General features: G+C 50.8%; 6 protein-coding genes across 8 annotated transcripts; 4 read left to right on the forward strand and 2 right to left on the reverse strand.

Annotated features, from left to right (window-relative positions):
- Window positions 1-668: 668 nt before the first annotated feature.
- On the reverse strand, window positions 669-6,158 carry hid1b (HID1 domain containing b). Its single transcript, XM_058067358.2, has 19 exons — window positions 6,018-6,158; window positions 4,601-4,750; window positions 4,365-4,535; window positions 4,017-4,127; window positions 3,667-3,779; window positions 3,481-3,588; window positions 3,203-3,419; window positions 3,074-3,130; window positions 2,857-2,997; window positions 2,686-2,776; window positions 2,462-2,613; window positions 2,308-2,386; window positions 2,079-2,243; window positions 1,810-2,013; window positions 1,606-1,742; window positions 1,455-1,538; window positions 1,298-1,389; window positions 1,078-1,236; window positions 669-1,006 (listed from the first exon to the last, which is right to left on the reverse strand). The coding sequence occupies exons 1-19, from the start codon at window positions 6,081-6,083 to the stop codon at window positions 943-945; spliced, it is 2,361 nt and encodes a 786-aa protein (XP_057923341.2). The 5' UTR covers window positions 6,084-6,158; the 3' UTR covers window positions 669-942.
- A 712-nt stretch (window positions 6,159-6,870) lies between these two features.
- On the forward strand, window positions 6,871-9,225 carry plaub (plasminogen activator, urokinase b). Of its 2 annotated transcripts, none has more exons than XM_078790974.1 (10): window positions 6,871-6,964; window positions 7,037-7,094; window positions 7,210-7,314; window positions 7,378-7,531; window positions 7,680-7,777; window positions 8,069-8,261; window positions 8,328-8,479; window positions 8,551-8,691; window positions 8,763-8,911; window positions 8,971-9,225. In XM_078790974.1, the coding sequence occupies exons 1-10, from the start codon at window positions 6,908-6,910 to the stop codon at window positions 9,136-9,138; spliced, it is 1,275 nt and encodes a 424-aa protein (XP_078647100.1). In that variant the 5' UTR covers window positions 6,871-6,907; the 3' UTR covers window positions 9,139-9,225. The 2 variants fall into 2 exon arrangements, with proteins under 2 accessions (XP_078647100.1, XP_078647101.1); XM_078790975.1 differs by having other exon boundaries at window positions 7,213-7,314.
- Window positions 9,226-10,745: 1,520 nt separating this feature from the next.
- LOC131126139 (uncharacterized) lies at window positions 10,746-11,493 on the forward strand. Its single transcript, XM_058068359.2, has 2 exons — window positions 10,746-10,950; window positions 11,018-11,493. Exons 1-2 carry the CDS (start codon window positions 10,847-10,849, stop codon window positions 11,442-11,444), a joined length of 531 nt encoding a protein of 176 aa, XP_057924342.2. The 5' UTR covers window positions 10,746-10,846; the 3' UTR covers window positions 11,445-11,493.
- Window positions 11,494-11,705: 212 nt separating this feature from the next.
- Window positions 11,706-12,599, forward strand: LOC131126100 (DELTA-sagatoxin-Srs1a-like). Its single transcript, XM_058068290.2, has 3 exons — window positions 11,706-11,854; window positions 11,922-12,049; window positions 12,123-12,599. Exons 2-3 carry the CDS (start codon window positions 11,946-11,948, stop codon window positions 12,550-12,552), a joined length of 534 nt encoding a protein of 177 aa, XP_057924273.2. The 5' UTR covers window positions 11,706-11,854; window positions 11,922-11,945; the 3' UTR covers window positions 12,553-12,599.
- Window positions 12,600-12,887: 288 nt separating this feature from the next.
- LOC131125832 (C-X-C chemokine receptor type 2-like) lies at window positions 12,888-14,112 on the forward strand. The gene has a single exon (XM_058067731.2). The coding sequence runs from the start codon at window positions 12,904-12,906 to the stop codon at window positions 13,966-13,968; it is 1,065 nt and encodes a 354-aa protein (XP_057923714.2). The 5' UTR covers window positions 12,888-12,903; the 3' UTR covers window positions 13,969-14,112.
- Window positions 14,113-14,130: 18 nt separating this feature from the next.
- LOC131126207 (receptor activity-modifying protein 1) lies at window positions 14,131-15,993 on the reverse strand. Of its 2 annotated transcripts, XM_058068489.2 has the most exons (5): window positions 15,807-15,993; window positions 15,628-15,729; window positions 14,757-14,975; window positions 14,522-14,675; window positions 14,131-14,451 (listed from the first exon to the last, which is right to left on the reverse strand). In XM_058068489.2, exons 1-5 carry the CDS (start codon window positions 15,841-15,843, stop codon window positions 14,199-14,201), a joined length of 765 nt encoding a protein of 254 aa, XP_057924472.2. In that variant the 5' UTR covers window positions 15,844-15,993; the 3' UTR covers window positions 14,131-14,198. The 2 variants fall into 2 exon arrangements, with proteins under 2 accessions (XP_057924472.2, XP_078647102.1); XM_078790976.1 differs by lacking the exon at window positions 15,807-15,993 and having other exon boundaries at window positions 14,757-15,018; window positions 15,628-15,722.
- Window positions 15,994-18,570: the final 2,577 nt, after the last annotated feature.

The raw sequence follows: 18,570 nt of genomic DNA on the forward strand, positions 1-18,570 counted from the left end.
CACTACGGTACATGTTACACTACGTATCACGCCACATGACACACTGCATGCCGCATGTTACACTAAAGTACATGATATACAGTATACTACATGACACACTACATGTCAAGCTACACGACATACTGCAGGCCACATTGCGTGACACACTACATGACACTACGGTACATGTTACACTACATATCACACCACATGACACACTGCATGCCGCATGTTACACTAAAGTACATGATATACAGTATACTACATGACACACTACATGTCAAGCTGCATGACATACTGCATGCCACATTGCGTGACACACTATATGACACTACGGTACATGTCACGCTACATGATGTACAGTATACTACACGACACACTACATGACATACTGCATGCCACATTGCGTGATATATTATATGACAGTACGGTACATGTTACACTACATGATGTACAGTATACTACACGACATACTACATGACATACTGCATGCCACATTGCGTGACACACTATATGACACTACGGTACATGTTACACTACATGTCACGCTACATGATGTTGTACAGTATACTACACGACACACTACATGACATACTGCATGCCACATTGCGTGATATATTATATGACAGTACGGTACATGTTACACTACATGATGTACAGTATACTACACGACATACTACATGACATACTGCATGCCACATTGCGTGACACACTATATGACACTACGGTACATGTTACACTACATGTCACGCTACATGATGTTGTACAGTATACTACACGACACACTACATGACATACTGCATGCCACATTGCGTGATATATTATATGACAGTACGGTACATGTTACACTACATGATGTACAGTATACTACACGACACACTACATGACATGCCGGGCTACATGACACACTACATGCGGTGCTGATGATGGCTTTGGCGTCTGTTCTGCTGAGAAGAGGCTGGTTTAGGTTCTCTGGATCTCAAAGAGTCGTATGTCCGTGTCGTACCAGACTGGAGGATCCATGTTGCTACGGCGACAAGAGCCAGGAATTAAGAGTCCATTTGCGTCCAAATGAGAGCGTTTCCTGCCATTGCTCACCGTAAGTAAACCACGCCCCACATGTACGTACGGAACCACGAGGACGTGCCGGCGTTCACCTGGGACTTGCGGATCAGGATGGGATGTGGCACTGGCAGAAGGCCGACCAGCGTTCCATGTTGGAGGAACTTCAGGATCTCAGACTCATCGGTCAAATCCCTGAGGAAGATGATGGATATGAGAAGGAAAAACGAAGAAGAATGAAAGGATTATATCTTACTTGTCGATGCAAATCTTCTCCACCTGAGGGACCAGAACCTGCAGCAGTCTCATGATGGTCTGCAGAGGAAGCTTGGACCTCCAGGACAGCACCTGAAACCACAGCTACCGTGACGCATCCCGCTAGCATCTGACTGCAGCAACGGAGAGGGACTGACCCAGTCCGGACTGGCGGTCCAGGAGGACGAAGAGGACGAGATGCTAGATTCCAGACTCCCGACTTCGGTGTTTGATGGAGTCATCTGATGAGAAAGAAAGAAGTAGAAGCAGACGTTGGAGTGAGTGGACATGTGAAGACACCTCAAGTACCTCCTGGTCTCTCTCCAAGCTAGACTCGGTGTCGCTGGTCCCGGCGATGGAGCTGCAGTCTGCGGCAGTCTGCGCTGGTTCTGGAGCGGCCACGGTGTCGTCACTCACCTGAGACTTGTGGGTTGTCGGGTCCATTCCTGAAAGACCACAATGACATCATGTGTGAGTGCAAGAAGGTTTGCAGAAGAACCAGAAGATCCCAACCTGGTATTCCGTGCTCTGCGGCATCATGCGCTGGACGTCTTAGCGAGGATCCCGTCTCGGAGTTGGAGTTGCTCCTGGACATTCCGGACTTCCTCCTCTTCTTCTGCAGCGCCTTCTGAATGGATAGCTCATCCCCCGGGAAGTTGGCGAGATGATGGAAGACGTTCCTCTTCCAGATGAGCGTGTACACCAGGTTGCTGTTCCCTGTGGGGAGGGGTCACAGTGGGTCCATCCAGGACTCAGAGGAGGGTCTGGGTCCCAGTTCTCACCGTCAAACTGATACTGGATGATGTTGTTGAAGATCTCCAGCAAGAAGAAGACCAGCTGGTGGTTGTGGACGGCGGTGAAAAGAAAGTGCGGCGAGGAGAAGACCTCCAACAGGTGCAGGAGCTTTTGGGACGCCACCATGGACAAACTCTTCAGATAAGGAGAAACTACAGCGCACACAAATGATCACATGACCTGGACTGGGCCTGCAAGGGGGCGGGGCCAACTCACTATTCACGATGATGGTGAGCAGGCAGTCAAAGAGCGGCAGCAGGCGCTGATGTCCACTGGTCATCATTCTGTGGAAGATCTGAGCAGGACAGGAACACCACGTGTGGTCAAGGTCGTGACGCCGACGTGCCGACGGGCCGACGGGCTGTCTTACCACCACCAGGAGGTCAGCGTGGGTCCCGCTGAAGACCGGAATGTCCATGGGGACGCGCAGCGTAAACGGCTTGTTGAGACGCACGCCGAAGTTCCTCTCGCCGCTCAGCAACAGCAGGATGAAGACGCCCATGTGCACCAGACCCACGGCGGCTGAAGGTTCACAGGAACACTTCACCGACTTTTCAACACGACCGGACCTCAAATGCATCGTTGGGCACTCACACTGATCAGCACGGCCTTCGTTGAGGAAGAAGAGGATCGGGATGAGCAGATCCAGAACGTCACTGCTCTTCAGCACAAAGAAGAAGAACTTCTACGGACAGAAGAAAGTATTAGCATTAGCATTAGCATTAGCATTAGCATTAGACCTCAAAGGTCCAAACAAGTTGCAACCTTGTTGAAGTTGCACAACTTCCAGAAGAGGATGAGGAGCTCCTGGTGGAAGTGGATCTTCTTGCTGGACTGCGGCAGGTAGGTCTGCACCAGCGGGTTGTTGAGGAGGCGGCTCAGTCCTTTCAGGATGAAGCTCAGGTCCTGAAGGACAAACAAACAGCGCAAGTCTGTAGTAGTCTGTAGTCTGTAGACCGCTTTCACGGGGTCGGCACGCCACCTCTTCCCGATGGATCCGAGAGAGGTAATTGACAAACAGGTTCTCAGGGGCGCTCGACTGGAAGAAGACAAGATGGTGTCAAAACTTCCTGTTGGGAGTTTTGCGTCGGGAATAAAGCATCATCCTCACGTCTGGCTCCTCCCCTTCTGAGGGCGCCACAATGGTGTCCACGGCGGAGGGCAGGATGGTTCGCTGCTCCAGAGCGACGATGAGAACCTGCACGGCTTGTTCCACCAGCAGTTCCCGGCGGTCCGAGAAGAGGAAGTGGTTGTACGGGATGCCGTATCCCGCCGGGTCGTAGGCGCAAACCACGTTGAGCAGCGAGGTGAAGAGAGGGAGGGCGTGTCTGTGGTCACATGTGGACAATCACACGGGCGCTGACATGTGCGTGCGTGCGTGTGCGTTACCTGTTGGCTGAGGAGCAGAAGAACGCCACCCAAGCGTTGTCAGAAGCCGGCGGCGGCAGATAGAGGACCTCCGAGAAGCAGGTGAGGAGCAGCTTTAGAAGCTCCACCCTCAGACAAACAAAACATGGCCACTCTAACACACCGCGTCTCACGGCGCATTTTTAGAGGCGGAGGCGGAGGTCTCACCTGTTGCAGTCGTGGGCGGAGTTGAGCGGCGGCGACTGAGAGAAGCCGACGCCCGCCTCCCAGATGTACTCGCAGCTGTCGATGAATTCCACGTCAACACCGACGCCCTGCGACTGACATACATAGCTAGCGGCTAACGAAGGACCACGTGATCACATGGTCACGTGCCGATTGAGCGCCCACACATGCATGGCCGCCATGTTTGTGTTTTGTATTTTTACTGTCATGTAAAAGCCCCCCCTTCGCTGTGTGGGTGTTTGCTGACTCCGCCCACTAGTCAAACATGGCTGCTGGTCAGTCATTAACTGAGTGAAGATAGCAGCTAAGCTAAGGAGTTTGTGGGCGCCCACCTGATGGTTCTTCTTGATGGTGAAGTCCGGGCAGAAGAGAAGGTCGGCAATGGCGAGCAGGAGGGATTCGGCGAGGGGCCGACCTTCATCATCAACGCCTTCCTCGTCACACTGAAGACATCAAAAAGTGATGTGATGATGTGATTGGTCCACAACAACATGAGACGTCACCTTTGCTAGCTAAGCCCAACCCCCAAGTGAATCAACAATTCAAGTGGGCGGAGTCAAAAGACTCATGGAGAGACAATGCAAGCAGTGTTCGGACTCTGGCCGCCGCCATGCAGGTAACCGGAGAACCAGAGCCACTAGGGACTGGAGTGGGGGGGTCAACATCATCATGCAGCGTACCCCACTCCTGGCGACGCCGGGCACCGTGGACCAGAAGAAGCCTCGCCAGTCGGCATCCTCATAGATGAACGGCAAGACGCGCGTCAGCAGCCTCGTGCAGTTCAGGACCACCTGGCGGTCTTTGTCGGAGGGGCACCCGCGCGCCGCGCTCTGTACCAGTTTCTCCACCGCCTACACGACAGGAAGTAATATCATCACATTCTTACCGCGGTCGCCTGTGTGACTTCCACACGCACCTTGTAGCACAGCGTTGCCAGGTTGGATGGAGATTCCTCCCTCACAGCTCGGATCTCTGCCGCTGGAACCAGAGCGAAGACATCCTGGACCGTGGTGGACGTGTAGGCCCAGAACTGATCCCAGAACGTGTTGTCTGTCGCTTCCACTGGCTGACACGCACACAAACACACACATAAGCACGCTCTTGTTCGGGACTGACACCTGTCAGTCAACACATTGGGAAAAGTGATGTACTAAAGTTTACTTTTTATAAACTACGTATATTTTATATATTTAAGAACAGTACACGGCTGCATGGTGGATGAGTGGTTACCATGCAGGCCTCACAGCTAGGAGACCTGAGTTCAATTCCACCCTCGGTCATCTCTGTGTGGAGTTTGCATGTTCTCCCCGTGCATGCGTGGGTTTTCTCCGGGTACTCCGGTTTCCTCCCACATTCCAAAAACATGCTAGGTTAATTAGCCACTCCAAATTGTCCATAGGTATGAATGTGAGTGTGAATGGTTGTTTGTCTATATGTGCCCTGTGATTGGCTGGCCACCAGTCCAGGGTGTACCCCGCCTCTCGCCCGAAGACAGCTGGGATAGGCTCCAGCACACCCGCGTACTAAAGTTTACTTTTTAGAAACTATGTATATTTTATATACTTAAGAACAGTACAGGGCTGCATGGCGGACGAGTGGTTAGCACGCAGGCCTCACAGCTAGGAGACCTGAGTTCAATTCCACCCTCGGTCATCTCTGTGTGGAGTTAGCATGCGTGGGTTTTCTCCGGGTACTCCGGTTCCCTCCCACATTCCAAAAACATGCTAGGTTAATTAGCCACTCCAAATTGTCCATAGGTATGAATGTGAGTGTGAATGGTTGTTTGTCTATATGTGCCCTGTGATTGGCTGGGATAGGCTCCAGCACCCCCGCGACCCTCGTGAGGATAAGCGGTAGAAAATGAATGAATGAATAAACTGTAATATAAACATGCAAAATGAAAGTATAAGTTAAGTGTACTTAAAGTATATTATAATGGCAACAATGGCAGCCTATAGAAAAGTGTACTTAAGTATATTAGAGTATACTTAACGTATACATTTTATAAACTTAAAATGTTCCAATTTAGCCGGAAGAAGTATTCAATTAGTACAGTACACTAAAAGTACATGGTCGGTAGTATACTTTGATACTTATACTGAAGTATACTTAATAAAATGAACTTCAAGGGTGAGTTTAGGTGTCCCACGTGAAGCGTATAGTATTAAATATGTTTGACGTGGAATGCCGGCAGTGTTTTCCAAGCGGTTCCGGTCGTGTTCGGCCGTCTGGGCTGCAGTGGAAGCCGCCATCTGGAACCGCCAAAGTTTATCCCGCGGCCTATAAAATCGCGCGTGTCAGTGCTACCTTTTGGCGCCCTCGGAACTTCTAACCTGGGTTCTGGTGGTGAGTTGGATCACCGCCTTCCTGAAGTGAAGTTTGCTGCCGCTGCTTCCCATGTTCGGTGGTCGTGGTCTGCACTGGCTGGAACCCGGAGCGTCTGATGAGGCGTTCAGGGCTTGCTCGGAGATTAGACTGACAGCTTCTCATGTGTATCGGCTTTTAGAAGAAGGTCAATGTTTGTGATGTGTTAACGGAACACCTTTTCTCGGAGTTTTTTCTGAATATATATATTTTATAGTTTGCAAATGTGAATAATAATAACAAAACAACTTTATGACTTAGCAAATTAGTCGTTTTTGTTTCTAAACATTGTAACTATAATCAATCCCGGTTGATCAAGAGAAACGTTGTGTTGAAAATATACTGTAATTAATAAATTACAGCTTTTTGAGAACGAGTGCAAGGTCTCCCCGAATCGATTCCCACCGCCCTCGAATGCAGCATCGTGCAAGCAGGAACTCTGCTGGAAGACTTCCGGGATCCAAGTGTACATATTTAACTTTCGCTGACGTCATGATTGAGCTTCTTCTCAACCGACACCTTGAACGCATCAAGTTGATGCAGTCACGTGACCATGCCATGCTTGCAGTGGCACGTCCACCTTATATCTTTTATAGGTGCTTTTATAGGTGCTAAAGTATGTTCTATATATGTGTTCTCTGATTGGTCGATGGCTTGAATCATCTCACAGAGTCAGCTGGGATAGGCTCCAGCTCGCCATGACCTTAATGAGGACAAGCACTATTCAAAACGAATGAATGAAATGTTGAGTGATGACTGTGTCCTCCTCCATGTCTCTCCTGGCAAATCATCAGGCCCCGCCCCTCGCCTCCTCTCCTCCCCTGCAACTTTCCCCACATCTTCACAGGCTGAGGACGCCATGGCGAGTAGGAGTGTTTTCATCCTGGTGTTGGCGGCGCTGTCAGCAGGTGGCGCTGTAAGGACACCCGTGTCTTCTTCTGCTCTTGTCTTGTGACTTTGACATCAACTTTACCTGTCCCGGTCCCAGGGCTCGGCGAGGGAAGACAGACGACGGCGGACGCTTTTTTCGTCGCTGTGGAAGTCAGGTGAGCGAGTGTCGGGTCCCGACGGGTTCCAACTTGAAAGGCCCGGAAGCAACAATGATCCCAGATGGGCTTCCTTCATGGCTGTGGTTAACCGGAGCATGCTGTGATCCGTTAGGAGGGATCTGTCGCAACGGAGGCACCTCCGTCCCGAGCCTGACGACGGGCCAGCACATGTTCTGTTTGTGTCCCGAAGGTTTTGAAGGAACGTTCTGTGAGACAGGTGAACGAGTATATTGCAGAGTTCTTGTCTCTGGACCGCCTAACCCCACCTCTGTCTGAGCAGCCACCGGTCCCGGGTGCTATGAGGGCGTCGGTATTTATTACCGAGGCTTCCAATCCAGATCGGAGAGCGGTCGGACATGTGAGGACTGGGACTTGGAGTCCAGGGAACGCTATCTGACCTCGGACATCAACGCTGGCAGACACAACTACTGCAGGTGGTGAACAAGTTCCATGGAGGCAACAATGTCTCCATGGCAACGGCACGCTAGCATGACTCCAAGTATCAACATCAGTCTTCGAATGTCCGTAGAAGATCCATCATGTGTCCTGGACTTAAGGACTAAGGTGTTCTGTGTCCACCAGGAATCTGCACTTCAAGCGGCGGCCGTGGTGTCGCGTGTGGAAGGACCAGCAGCTGCTGTGGGAATATTGTGACATTCCTCGATGTGATGCTGCGTGGTGTAAGTGGACACAACAGGCCATCATGTTTGATTCCTCCATTACATCTTTTCCACTCATTACTGTCTTCAGTGTCCTGATTGGCTAAAAAGTCTTTTTTGTTTTGTATTGCTTGGAATCTTTCAACTTTGGCGCTCTTGTAGTCAAGCCAGTGACATCGCCGCCGCCGCCCCCGCCGCCGCCCCCACCCCCGCCCCCTAAGTCCACTGAGCCCCCTGAGCCAGGTAAGCCCTTCCCCGGTGTTCGGAATCGTTCCCCTCCAAACGTAACTCCCTTCCGTCCCGGAGCAGCAGCGTGGACGTGTGGCCAGCCCTCCCGAAGGAAGCAGATGAGGATTGTGGGCGGGACCGTGGCCGCGGTGGAGTCGCACCCGTGGGTGGCAGCCATCTTCTGGCGCAGCAGATCCAAAGAGAAGATGTTCCGTTGCGGGGGGAGTTTGATCGCCAGCTGCTGGGTCCTCACCGCCGCCCACTGCTTCCCAGACGGGTAGGAAGTAGCATCACTTCCTGTTAGCATCACTTCCTCTTTGACTACATGCTTCCTGTTTTACAGTTCGCAAGCTAAAGAGAACCGGTTCCGGGTCACTCTGGGCAAGAGCGCCCTGAACGAGAGCGACGACGCCCTGGAGCAGACGTTCCGGGTGGAGCAGATCATCGTTCACGCTGGCTTTGACAACAAAGAAGGAAACTACAACAACGACATCGGTGAGTCTCGACCGGGAAGTCCGTTTGATACATCAGTACTCCCATCAATGACAAGACGGGATGGCTTGCAGCGCTCATCAAGCTCAAGTCCAAACAAGGTGGTTGTGCACAGGAGAGTCACAGCGTCAAGACGGTCTGCCTTCCTCTCCCGGGTCAGAACCTCCCGCCGGGTTTCACCTGTCACATCGCCGGCTTCGGCAAGGAGAAGCAAGGTGAGAAGCAGGTCCGTGGACTACAGACTAGACTCACATGCGCTCCCTTGACCCGGCGTGTTGGTTCCCAGGTTTGTGGTACCATTCTCAGTACCTCCGTGAGGCGCGGGTGGACCTCCTGGCCGACAGCGTGTGTCGTCAAAGCGATTACTACGGAAACAAGATCAGCGACAACATGTTGTGTGCGGCTCGGCCCGACTGGAGTCAAGACGCCTGCGAGGTACGTCCGTGGACTCAAGCTGTGGCTGAGAACTTGTCTTGATGCTGGCTTGTTGTCAGGGGGACTCCGGGGGGCCGCTGGTGTGCCAAGTGGACCGCCGCTTCTTCCTGTTTGGGGTCATAAGTTGGGGTGAAGGCTGTGCCAGGAAGCTGCGTCCTGGCGTTTACGCCCGAGTCAGCAACTACAACAACTGGATCCAGGATAAAACCGGCCTGGCTCTCAAGTGACCACCAGGGCGGCGCCATGTCAACCAGCTCAATATTCCTCTTTGCTCTTTTGTGTATTCCATGTATTCGACTTCGAAAAGTTAAATAAAGCAGGTTATTCTTCATCGAGATGTCTCCATTTTGATTTGATGACCATGACATAGTGGGGTGCGCCCCCTGGAGGGGTGGAAAATGACAACATGAAGAACATCTGCACTTTTTAGACTGAGCTTAACTTGAAGGGTTGTTATGTCATCTTCATTCATTCATTCATTTTCTACTGCTTATCCTCACAAGGGTCGCAGGGGGGTGCTGGAGTCTATCCCAGCTGTCTTGGGGCGAGAGGCGGGGTACACCCTGGACTGGTGGCCAGCCAATCACAGGGCACATATAGACAAACAACCATTCACACTCACTCACATTCACACAATTTGGAGTGGCTAATTAACCTAGCATGTTTTTGGAATGTGGGAGGAAACCGGAGTACCCGGAGAAAACTCACACATGCACGGGGAGAACATGCTAACTCCACACAGAGATGGCTGATGGTGGAATTGAACCCTAGTCTCCTTAGCTGTGAGGTCTGCGCGCTAACCACTCAACCGTTATGTCGTCTTATTTATCCATTTTGATAATTAGGTGATTGACTGCAGAAACTTATGCAGTGGGTTGGTGGGGTCGGGGTGGCGGGTGGGGGCGGGGGCATGAAATAATAGACAAGCACAGCTATTGGTGAATACTGGTGCAGATGCAAGTGTTATCCACTAGAGGGCAGTCTTGTCACTTAGATCTTTTCAGGGTTAATCTTACTAAATTACTAAATAGACGTTCTAGTTATCTTCTCAGAACACAACGGCAGGAGGTGGGGGCTCCTCCCCTGGGGGTACAGATGACTTTGTCCCGGGCCCAGCCAAAGCTGCCAACGGCCCTGGCTACACGAACAGCATCCTTTCCACGGATGTATATGACATCTGCGTACATACGGAAGGAATATCCATTTATGTAAAGAGTGAACAATAATGGTCTATAAAGTGAGCCCTGAGGGACACCCATATTACAAGCTTTAGTTGTTGATGTTTACATACTTATACACTTGTTTAATTAAGTCGAGAAAAACATAGTGGTGGGCTGCACGTCGGTGGAGTGGTTAGTGTGCAGACCTCACAGCAAGGAGACCAGGGTTCAATTCCACCCTCGGCCATCTCTGTGTGGAGTTCGCATGTTCTCCCCGTGCATGCGTGGGTTTCCTCCCACATTCCAAAAACATGCTAGGTTAATTAGCCACTCCAAATTGTCCGTAGGTATGAATGTGAGTGTGAATGGTTGTTTGTCTATATGTGCCCTGTGATTGGCTGGCCACCAGTCCAGGGTGTACCCCGCCTCTCGCCCAAAGACAGCTGGGATAGGCTCCAGCACCCTTGTGAGGATAAGCGGTAGAGTTTATTGTATGCAAATATATCAGACTCAAGACCGGTTTTTGAGACTTCTTTAAAAGAACCCTGGCCCCACCTCCCCGCCCCACCCAGAACTAGAACATGCGTGTTTTTTCCACAGTAGCACCCGTGAGGCCTTCAGAGCACCTCCCAGAAGGGGGCGTGGCCCGCACCTTGTCTTTACGTTGTAGATCAGCCGGTCGCCACAGAGCGTGTGCGTCCTTCCCGCGTGTGTGCGTGCCTGAAATCAAAGCAAGTCCAGCGGTCGTCTTTGGGTCCTTCCCAGCAGCGCCATCATGCCCGAGACCGCAGAGTCGCACGCCTTCAACCTGACCACCAACCGCAACTGCACCATCGAGGTCTCCAACGTCACTCATGGCTTCTGCCTCACCAACCCCAAGTAAGCTTTTAAGAACCGCTAGCATTGCTTTGGCGTTTCCACTGCTAATGTGTGGGTCCTTTGGCAGGGTCTACATGGAGAGCGGGTTCCCCTTCAGCCCCCCCCAGCCCACCGTGCGCCTCCACCGCAGCGAAGTGTGCTCCTTCACCAAGGACGACAACACGGCGTCGGGCGCCGTGGGCGTCATGACCTACGAGCTATTCGACATGAATCGGAAACATTGCAACGAGCTGGTGGCCATCATGTTCTCGGTTCCGTTCGACTACACCATCTTCAAGAACTGGCTGGGGGTGGGCGTGTTCGAGCACACGCGGCCGTGCGACAAGAAGCTGTACGAGCACATGTACAACGAAAAGGATTTCACCAACTTTGTGCGTCACGAAGCCGACGGCTCGGGCGTCATGTACAAGGGCCGCATGGTGGACGTGAGGGCCTGCATGTCTGACGAAGGTCGCGCCATCGTCAAGGTCGAAGTCTACGACAGGATGGGATGATGTCAAAATAAAAGCTTGTTGAACGAATAAAAGCTTGAAATGATTGAAATTTCTCTGTGTTGTCTTTGACTTGCCGTCTGGACGGTGGCCCGTCTTGTTGGGGGCGGAGCCAGTTCAATTCCTGTTTTTGTACGTCGTGTTTGCATAAACGCCCGATCCGGAGAACCCCCCAGACAGGTTATGAGCCGATGGCAGGGTGCGCCGTGTGGAATGCTGAACCAACCGGATTGGGGCTCAGTAATTGACCCATCAGACAAACGGAATTCTGTCTGCAGGGTTGCTGTGGTGGGCCGCGCCCCAACCAGAGAGGTGTGAGGAGTGGCACATTCCCACGAAGGTCCCATTCGAAGAGGCAGCAGCGTTCCGCGTCGGCCGCATCCGAACGAGCACCCCGTTTGTCATCTCCAAAGGTAAAAGACTTCCTTCTTATTCCTTATGCGAGCATACTAAAAAATGGCCGTTTGTTATCGCGTTCAGCAGTCAATCACCGCCGCCACCACCATGCCCGAGTCCGCCGAGGCTTTGTCGGCCCAACAGAAGAGCCGCAGGAACGTCACCATTGAGATCACCAACCTGACCAGCAACTACTGCCTCATGAACCCCAAGTCAGTTCCGGAAGGTGACCAAATCAGCCACAGCACCCGTTCCTGATCTTCCATCTCGGCTTTCTTCCTCCAGGGTCTTCCTGGAAAGCGGCAACTGCCACAGCCCACCCCAGCCCACCGTGCGCCCCCTCAAAACCGAAGTGTGCAACTTCACCAAAACCGGCGGATCCACGGCGGGCGCGGTGGGCGTGCTCACGTACGAGATTTTCATGCCTCACAACAGTAGTCCGCTGGAGAAGCTCGCCATCATGTTCTCTGTGCCGTACGACTACAACTTCTACAACAACTGGTTGGCCGTGGGCCTCTACCCCTCGGACCGCGACACCGACGAGAAGCTCTACAAGGAGATGTACTACGACAAGGATATGAAGAACTTTGTGCGCGAGGAGGCCAAGGGGTGCTGCGTCGACTTCCACGACACCAAGATGGACATCAAGGTCACCATGTCCCCCATGGGGAGGGCCATCATGAAGGTGGAGGTGTGGGACAAAGTCTTCCACTGAGCTGATCCACTTGTATCTCTCCTGAGCGAATAAAGTCTCAAAATAAAGTCTTTGGCTTTTGATATGACCATGTGATCCCACCATGTCATGTGATCAACGATTGCTGATTGGCTGTTGCTCTGTTTGACTTCCTGTTTCCACACTGGTTTTGTTTCTTCACGTGCCACGTTACCTATGACCTGATGGGGAAGTGTGTTCCCGTGTCGCCATGGGAACAAGCTCAAGCACTGCCAGTGGACAGGAAGTGTTGTAACAGGAAATTAGAAAAGAGTCCATCCTGTCTGAGTCCGAGGTGGCGAGCGCTCTTTTCGTTGCTCTTCTTCGTTTCCCTCATTTCTCTTCCTGGCAGTCATGTCCTACATCGTGTCCTTTGATTACGACAAGACTAACTCCACCTACGGCAACGACACGGGGTACGTCGTGGATCCCAACACGCTGCCGTGCGAGGTCGGGCCTCTGGACGCCGCTGCAGCCACCGTGTTGAGTGTGTTTCTCGTCGCCATCTTCCTGCTAGCCGTGCCCGGAAACCTGCTGGTGGCGTGCGTGATTGCGCACAGTCGCCGTTCACTGACGGCGTCCGACGTGTACTTGTTCCATTTGACCGTGGCGGACGGACTTATGGCGTTGACCGTGCCCTTTTGGGCGGTGGCGTTGACCCACGGTTGGATCTTCGGCGACGGCATGTGCAAAGCGCTCAACCTGATCTTCGAGGCCAACTTCTACACCAGCATCCTCTTCCTGGCGTTCATCAGCGTCGACCGCTACCTGGTCATCGTACGCGCCAACGAGGCCATCAGGAGCCCGCAGAGGAAGTGCAGTCGACTGATGTGCGGCGCCGTGTGGGCGCTTGGGAGCACCCTGGCTCTGCCCGCGCTCTTCAACGACGCCACCAGGCTGGACCAGGACTCGGACAGAATGGTGTGCTCAGAGAGCTTCAACATAGGCAGCCCCCCCTTGTGGAGGACCGCCACACGCGCCTTACGCCATATTTTTGGCTTCCTGCTCCCTCTGGTGATCATGATCGCCTGCTACGGCATCACCATCGCCAGATTGCTGCAAACGCGAGGCTTTCAGAAGCACCGTGCCATGCGAGTCATCGTGGCCGTGGTGGTGGGCTTCCTGCTGTGCTGGACTCCGTACCACCTGGCCCTGATGGTGGACACCCTCCTCAGGGCAAAGCTGATCCTCTTTGACTGCGGCACGCGGCAGGCGGTTAGCGTGGCGCTCGTTTTCAGCAACAGCTTGGCTCTGCTGCACAGCGGCATCAACCCGCTCCTCTACGCCTTCGTGGGCGAGAAGTTCCGCAAAAACATGAAGATCCTCCTTCACAGGAAGGTCAGGCAGGACGGCGCATCGGGGTCAAAATTCAGCAGGTCCACGTCTCAGACGTCAGAGGGTCACGGCGCCGTGGCCTGAAATCTGACTTGGAGGAGTCCGCCCTCTTTTGGGCAGAGCTCCGCCTACAGACTTCACTGACCTCATTACTGTCTCGCCTGGACGTCCCGCATTAAGATCATGTGACTTCAACAGATTGGTATTTATGTCACAAAAAATAAAAGCAACATGAATAACTTCCTGTCTGAGTATACTTTTATTTTGTAGGACCTGACAAAGAGGTAGGAATATGAACATAGTTTAGCATAATGTTAGCGTAGCATATCCACTTTACTCCTCCAGCCCACCAGGTAGACCAGGACCGGGATGACGGCCACGGTGCCGAGCGTGAGCGCCACCGACAGCCAATACGGCACATCCTCCAGGTGGCGCTCCTCGCCGGAGCACTGCAGGAAGTAGCTGGAGTGGACGAGCAGGAAGAAGTCCTGAATGTTGGCGTTGGGATAGAAGCAGCCGGCCCAGTGGGCGAGGGCCTCCAGGCACAGCGTCATGTCGTTGTACGCCCTGCGGCGGGGCAGGCGGACCCCCTCAGAAACATGCAAAACCCTCTGATCTTCACATCAGGACTTCTTACCGGATCACGTTGTCCAGAATGCAGCGCTCATCGGGCCCCAAGTGCTCCATCTGTTGGTGGAAGGCGGATCCGCACATGCTGTGACTCGCTTCCACCAGCAGGTCTTGTTGGCAGCGAGCCCCCGACAGGTGGTCCTCGTAGTCCTGGAAGTTCTCTGCACACACACACACATCCGTAGACTGTATACGTGAGTGGGGGCGAGTGGGATGTGTCAATGTTATTGTTTCTAACTCACCCTCATCTTCGCCCACAACAAGCCTGGTTTGGTTCTCTAGTTGGTTCTGGATTTGGCTCAGGTGGTCCTCACTGGAATTGGGGCTCAGGTGGTCCTCACTGGAAGTGGGGCTCAGGTCGTCCTCACTAGAAGTGGGGCTCAAGTGGCCCTCACTGGAAGTGGGGCTCAGGTCGTACTCACTAGAAGTGGTTCTCAGGTCCTCACTGGGTCTCATGGTAACTGAAAGACCACCACTGACTTTAAAGACTCAAAGGGGTCTTGTCTGGAGTTTCAAAAGTCAAGTCGTTGAGAAAAGGCCAAAAAGACTAAAATCACATTCCAGGCACACATGGACGAGACAATGACAAACTGTTATTTCCAATACCCGCAAAGCATGCTGGGTAGTCCACCTGCAACAACAATATGAACTATGAACAGTAAAACATTGGATATCAAAATGATGTTAAACATATTTTAAACGTGATAAAATGTTGGGAGAAAGACTACCACAAGCTACCCAGCATGTCTTGCAGCGGGAATGTATGATTGTTTTTTTTTTGCATGGGTATCTGCATGGGTGCATCTGATTATTTTGGCGAATCAAGCATCCCACAATAGCACTGAAAGTCATGTTGCGACAGTCTTGAAGGTTTAAAAAAGAAAGGCCGGATTAAGACACTTGGCGGACCTGATGTGGCCCGCGGGTCGCAGTTTGCCCACCCCATGAACAGTTACTTAACAAGTGACACATAACCTGGTGTAGTTTTTTTTAATTCAGCTGTCGCTAGCAGGGGTGAGTCAGTGAACAAGCGAACGGGGACGAGTACCCGTGAGTCTCGATTCAGTTTTGAAAGACTCGTTCATGACTCAAACGTCTCCAAGTGAGACTCACCTGAGCTTGTTTGGAACCAGCTTGTAGTCGAAGCGTTCTGGACGCTTGTTGGTTGTGTTTGGTTCTGGTCTGTCCGCTTCGGGCAGGATGGATCCACAAAACCTTAAAACGGTTCCAGCAGGACAAACAACGAGATGACAAACAGGAAGTAGCACCAAGACGACACGCGTCATACGTACTGATGATGAACACCATGGCGAGCAGGTCCGGCGCCATGACGACTCTTGTCTTAGATGCCTGTGGATGCTTGAAGGGTGACTGGCGGGTGGGAGAAGCCCAGCCCTCTTTAACACAAGTGTGTGTGCGTGTGTGCGTGCGTGTGTGTGTGTGTGTGTGTGTGCACCCATGATGCTAATTGTGCTAATGAAGGTAATGACGCTAGCATCAATTATCATATACAACTTGTCATGAAAAATGTCATACAGAACATTTGAAAATAAAAAATAAAAGTTAGCGGCGATGAAGGCAAAGGGCGGCACCCCCACTTCCTGTTGGCCCTCAGAGACCCCTTAGAGCCTCTTAGGGGATTTCCTCCCTCGTTAAGTGGAATCTCACACACAAATGAGGACAATGTAAAGCTAAACTTCCTGTTCTTACAGGAAGTTAAAGTCTCACTAATGGCTTTAGCCGGAAAGACTAATTTTCAGTCCTTCAACTTGTGGTCACATGACCCCATGTGGAGGCAACCATGGACAGGAAGTTTCAGTACATACTCACCTCAACGATGACTTTGTGGGCAAACGCTCGTCGGGTGTGGCGACCTTGATAGGTCGTCTTCAAGGTTGAGCGCTGGGTCGAGTTTCACATGTGCGCATCACACAAACAAACACAATAACACAAACTAAGAAGCAGTACATAAGACGCAAAAAAACACAGTAAAATAAGACTAGCTGGTTTGGGATCAGTGTCCAAGTCCAGGGTCCGGATATTGTTCTTCAGCAGAATTCATGCTTCCATTCATCATAGGAGGTCTTCCAGCCCCAGAACATCACACTACCACCACCATATTTTACTCTTGCTATGATGTTCTTGTTCTGTAATGTCTGGTCAGACCACAGAGTATTTTCCCAAAAGTCTTGTGGATCATCAAGATGTCTTCTGGCAAAATTAAGACAAGCCTTAATGTTTTTTTGTTCAGCAGTGGTTTTGGTCTCGGGGGCCTTTTGTGACCTCTTTGTTGAATCATCACTGCGCTCTTGAGGTCATTTTGTTTGGCCGCAGACTCCTGCGAAGGTCCACCGCTGTTCCATGTTTTGGCCATATGTGGATAATGGCTCTCACTGTGGTTGGCTGGAGTCCCAAAGCTTTAGAAATGGCTTTAGAACCTTTTCCACACTGATAGATATCACATTTGTTCCTGGATTAGTTTAGATCTCAGCATGATGTCATGATGCGTTTGAGGTACTTTTCATCAACTTCACTTTGTCAGGCACGTCCTATTTAAGGGATTTCCTGATTGGTTCTCCCGTCATAATGAAAAGTTTCATTTAAACTGCATTTTGGGTTCAGTTGTTTTGTCAAGTGTGACAAAACACACCATGGTATAAACACACATAGTACTATATAGTATATAATATATTGTCATACAGTACATGCATAGAATAATATCACAGGTTAGTCTGTGCTGCTTGTTGCCGCGGGCAACGTCACACGGGGTCACTATGAGGTCACAACAGGCCACGATGCAGAACCGTGTCATGATTGGCCGATGAACTCCATGAGCTGAAAGACTCATCGAACATCTCACTCACACATCCTGCCGCTCAGGTATGACGCTACCACGCACACACATGCACTCGGAATACTTTTACTACACTTTTATTCCACATTTACTACACTTTTACCCTACCCTGTTTTTCTCCACTTTTACCTACTCCACTTTGACACCACTTAACTTCACCTTTATTCCACTTCTCCTTCATTTCACCTTCACGCCACTTATACCACATTCACTCCACTTCTACAGCTTTTATTCTACTTTTACCTACTCTACTTTGACACCACTTAAGCTCACATTTATTCCACTTTTGCTCTATTTCACCTTAACACCACTATTGTACCATATTCACTCCACTTCTAGAACTTTTATTCTACTTTTACTTCACTTTTACCTACTCTACTTTGACACCACTTAAGCTCACCTTTATTCCACTTTTCCTTCATTTCACCTTCATGCCACTTATACCACATTCACTCCACTTCTACAGCTTTTATTCTACTTTTACTTTACTTTTACCTACTCTACTTTGACACTACTTGAGCTTACATTTATTCCACTTTTCCTCCATTTCACCTTTATGCTACTTATAAATCATTCACTCCACTTCTACAACTTTTATTCTACTTTTACCTACTCTACTTTGACACCACTTAAGCTCACGTCTATTCCACTTTTCCTCCATTTCACCTTAACGCCACTTATAGCACATTCACTCCACTTCTACAACTTTTATTCTACTTTTACTTCACTTTTACCTACTCTACTTTGACACTAATTAAGCTCACCTTTATTCCACTTTTGCTCCATTTCACGTTAATGCCACTCTTATACCACATTCACTCCACTTCTACAACTTTTATTCTACTTGTACTTCACTTTCACCCACTCGACTTTGACATGATAAAGTGCTACTTTGAATCCACTTTCACTGCCCTACTCCACTTTTACAACTTTTATTCTACTTTTACTTCACTTTCAGCCACTCGACTTTGACAGGATTAAGCGCTACTTTGAATCCACTTTCACTGCCCTACTCCACTTTTACAACTTTTATTCTACTTTTACTTCACTTTCAGCCACTCGACTTTGACAGGATTAAGCGCTACTTTGAATCCACTTTCCCTGCCCTACTCCACTTCTACAACTTTTATTCTACTTTTACTTCACTTTCAGCCCCACTCGACTTTGACATGATTAAGCACTACTTTGAATCCACTTTCCCT

Source organism: Doryrhamphus excisus, linkage group LG6 (assembly GCF_037039965.1).
Source record: "Doryrhamphus excisus strain RoL-2023G ecotype Guam linkage group LG6, RoL_Dexc_Guam_v1.1, whole genome shotgun sequence".
Classification (NCBI taxonomy): domain Eukaryota; kingdom Metazoa; phylum Chordata; class Actinopteri; order Syngnathiformes; family Syngnathidae; genus Doryrhamphus; species Doryrhamphus excisus.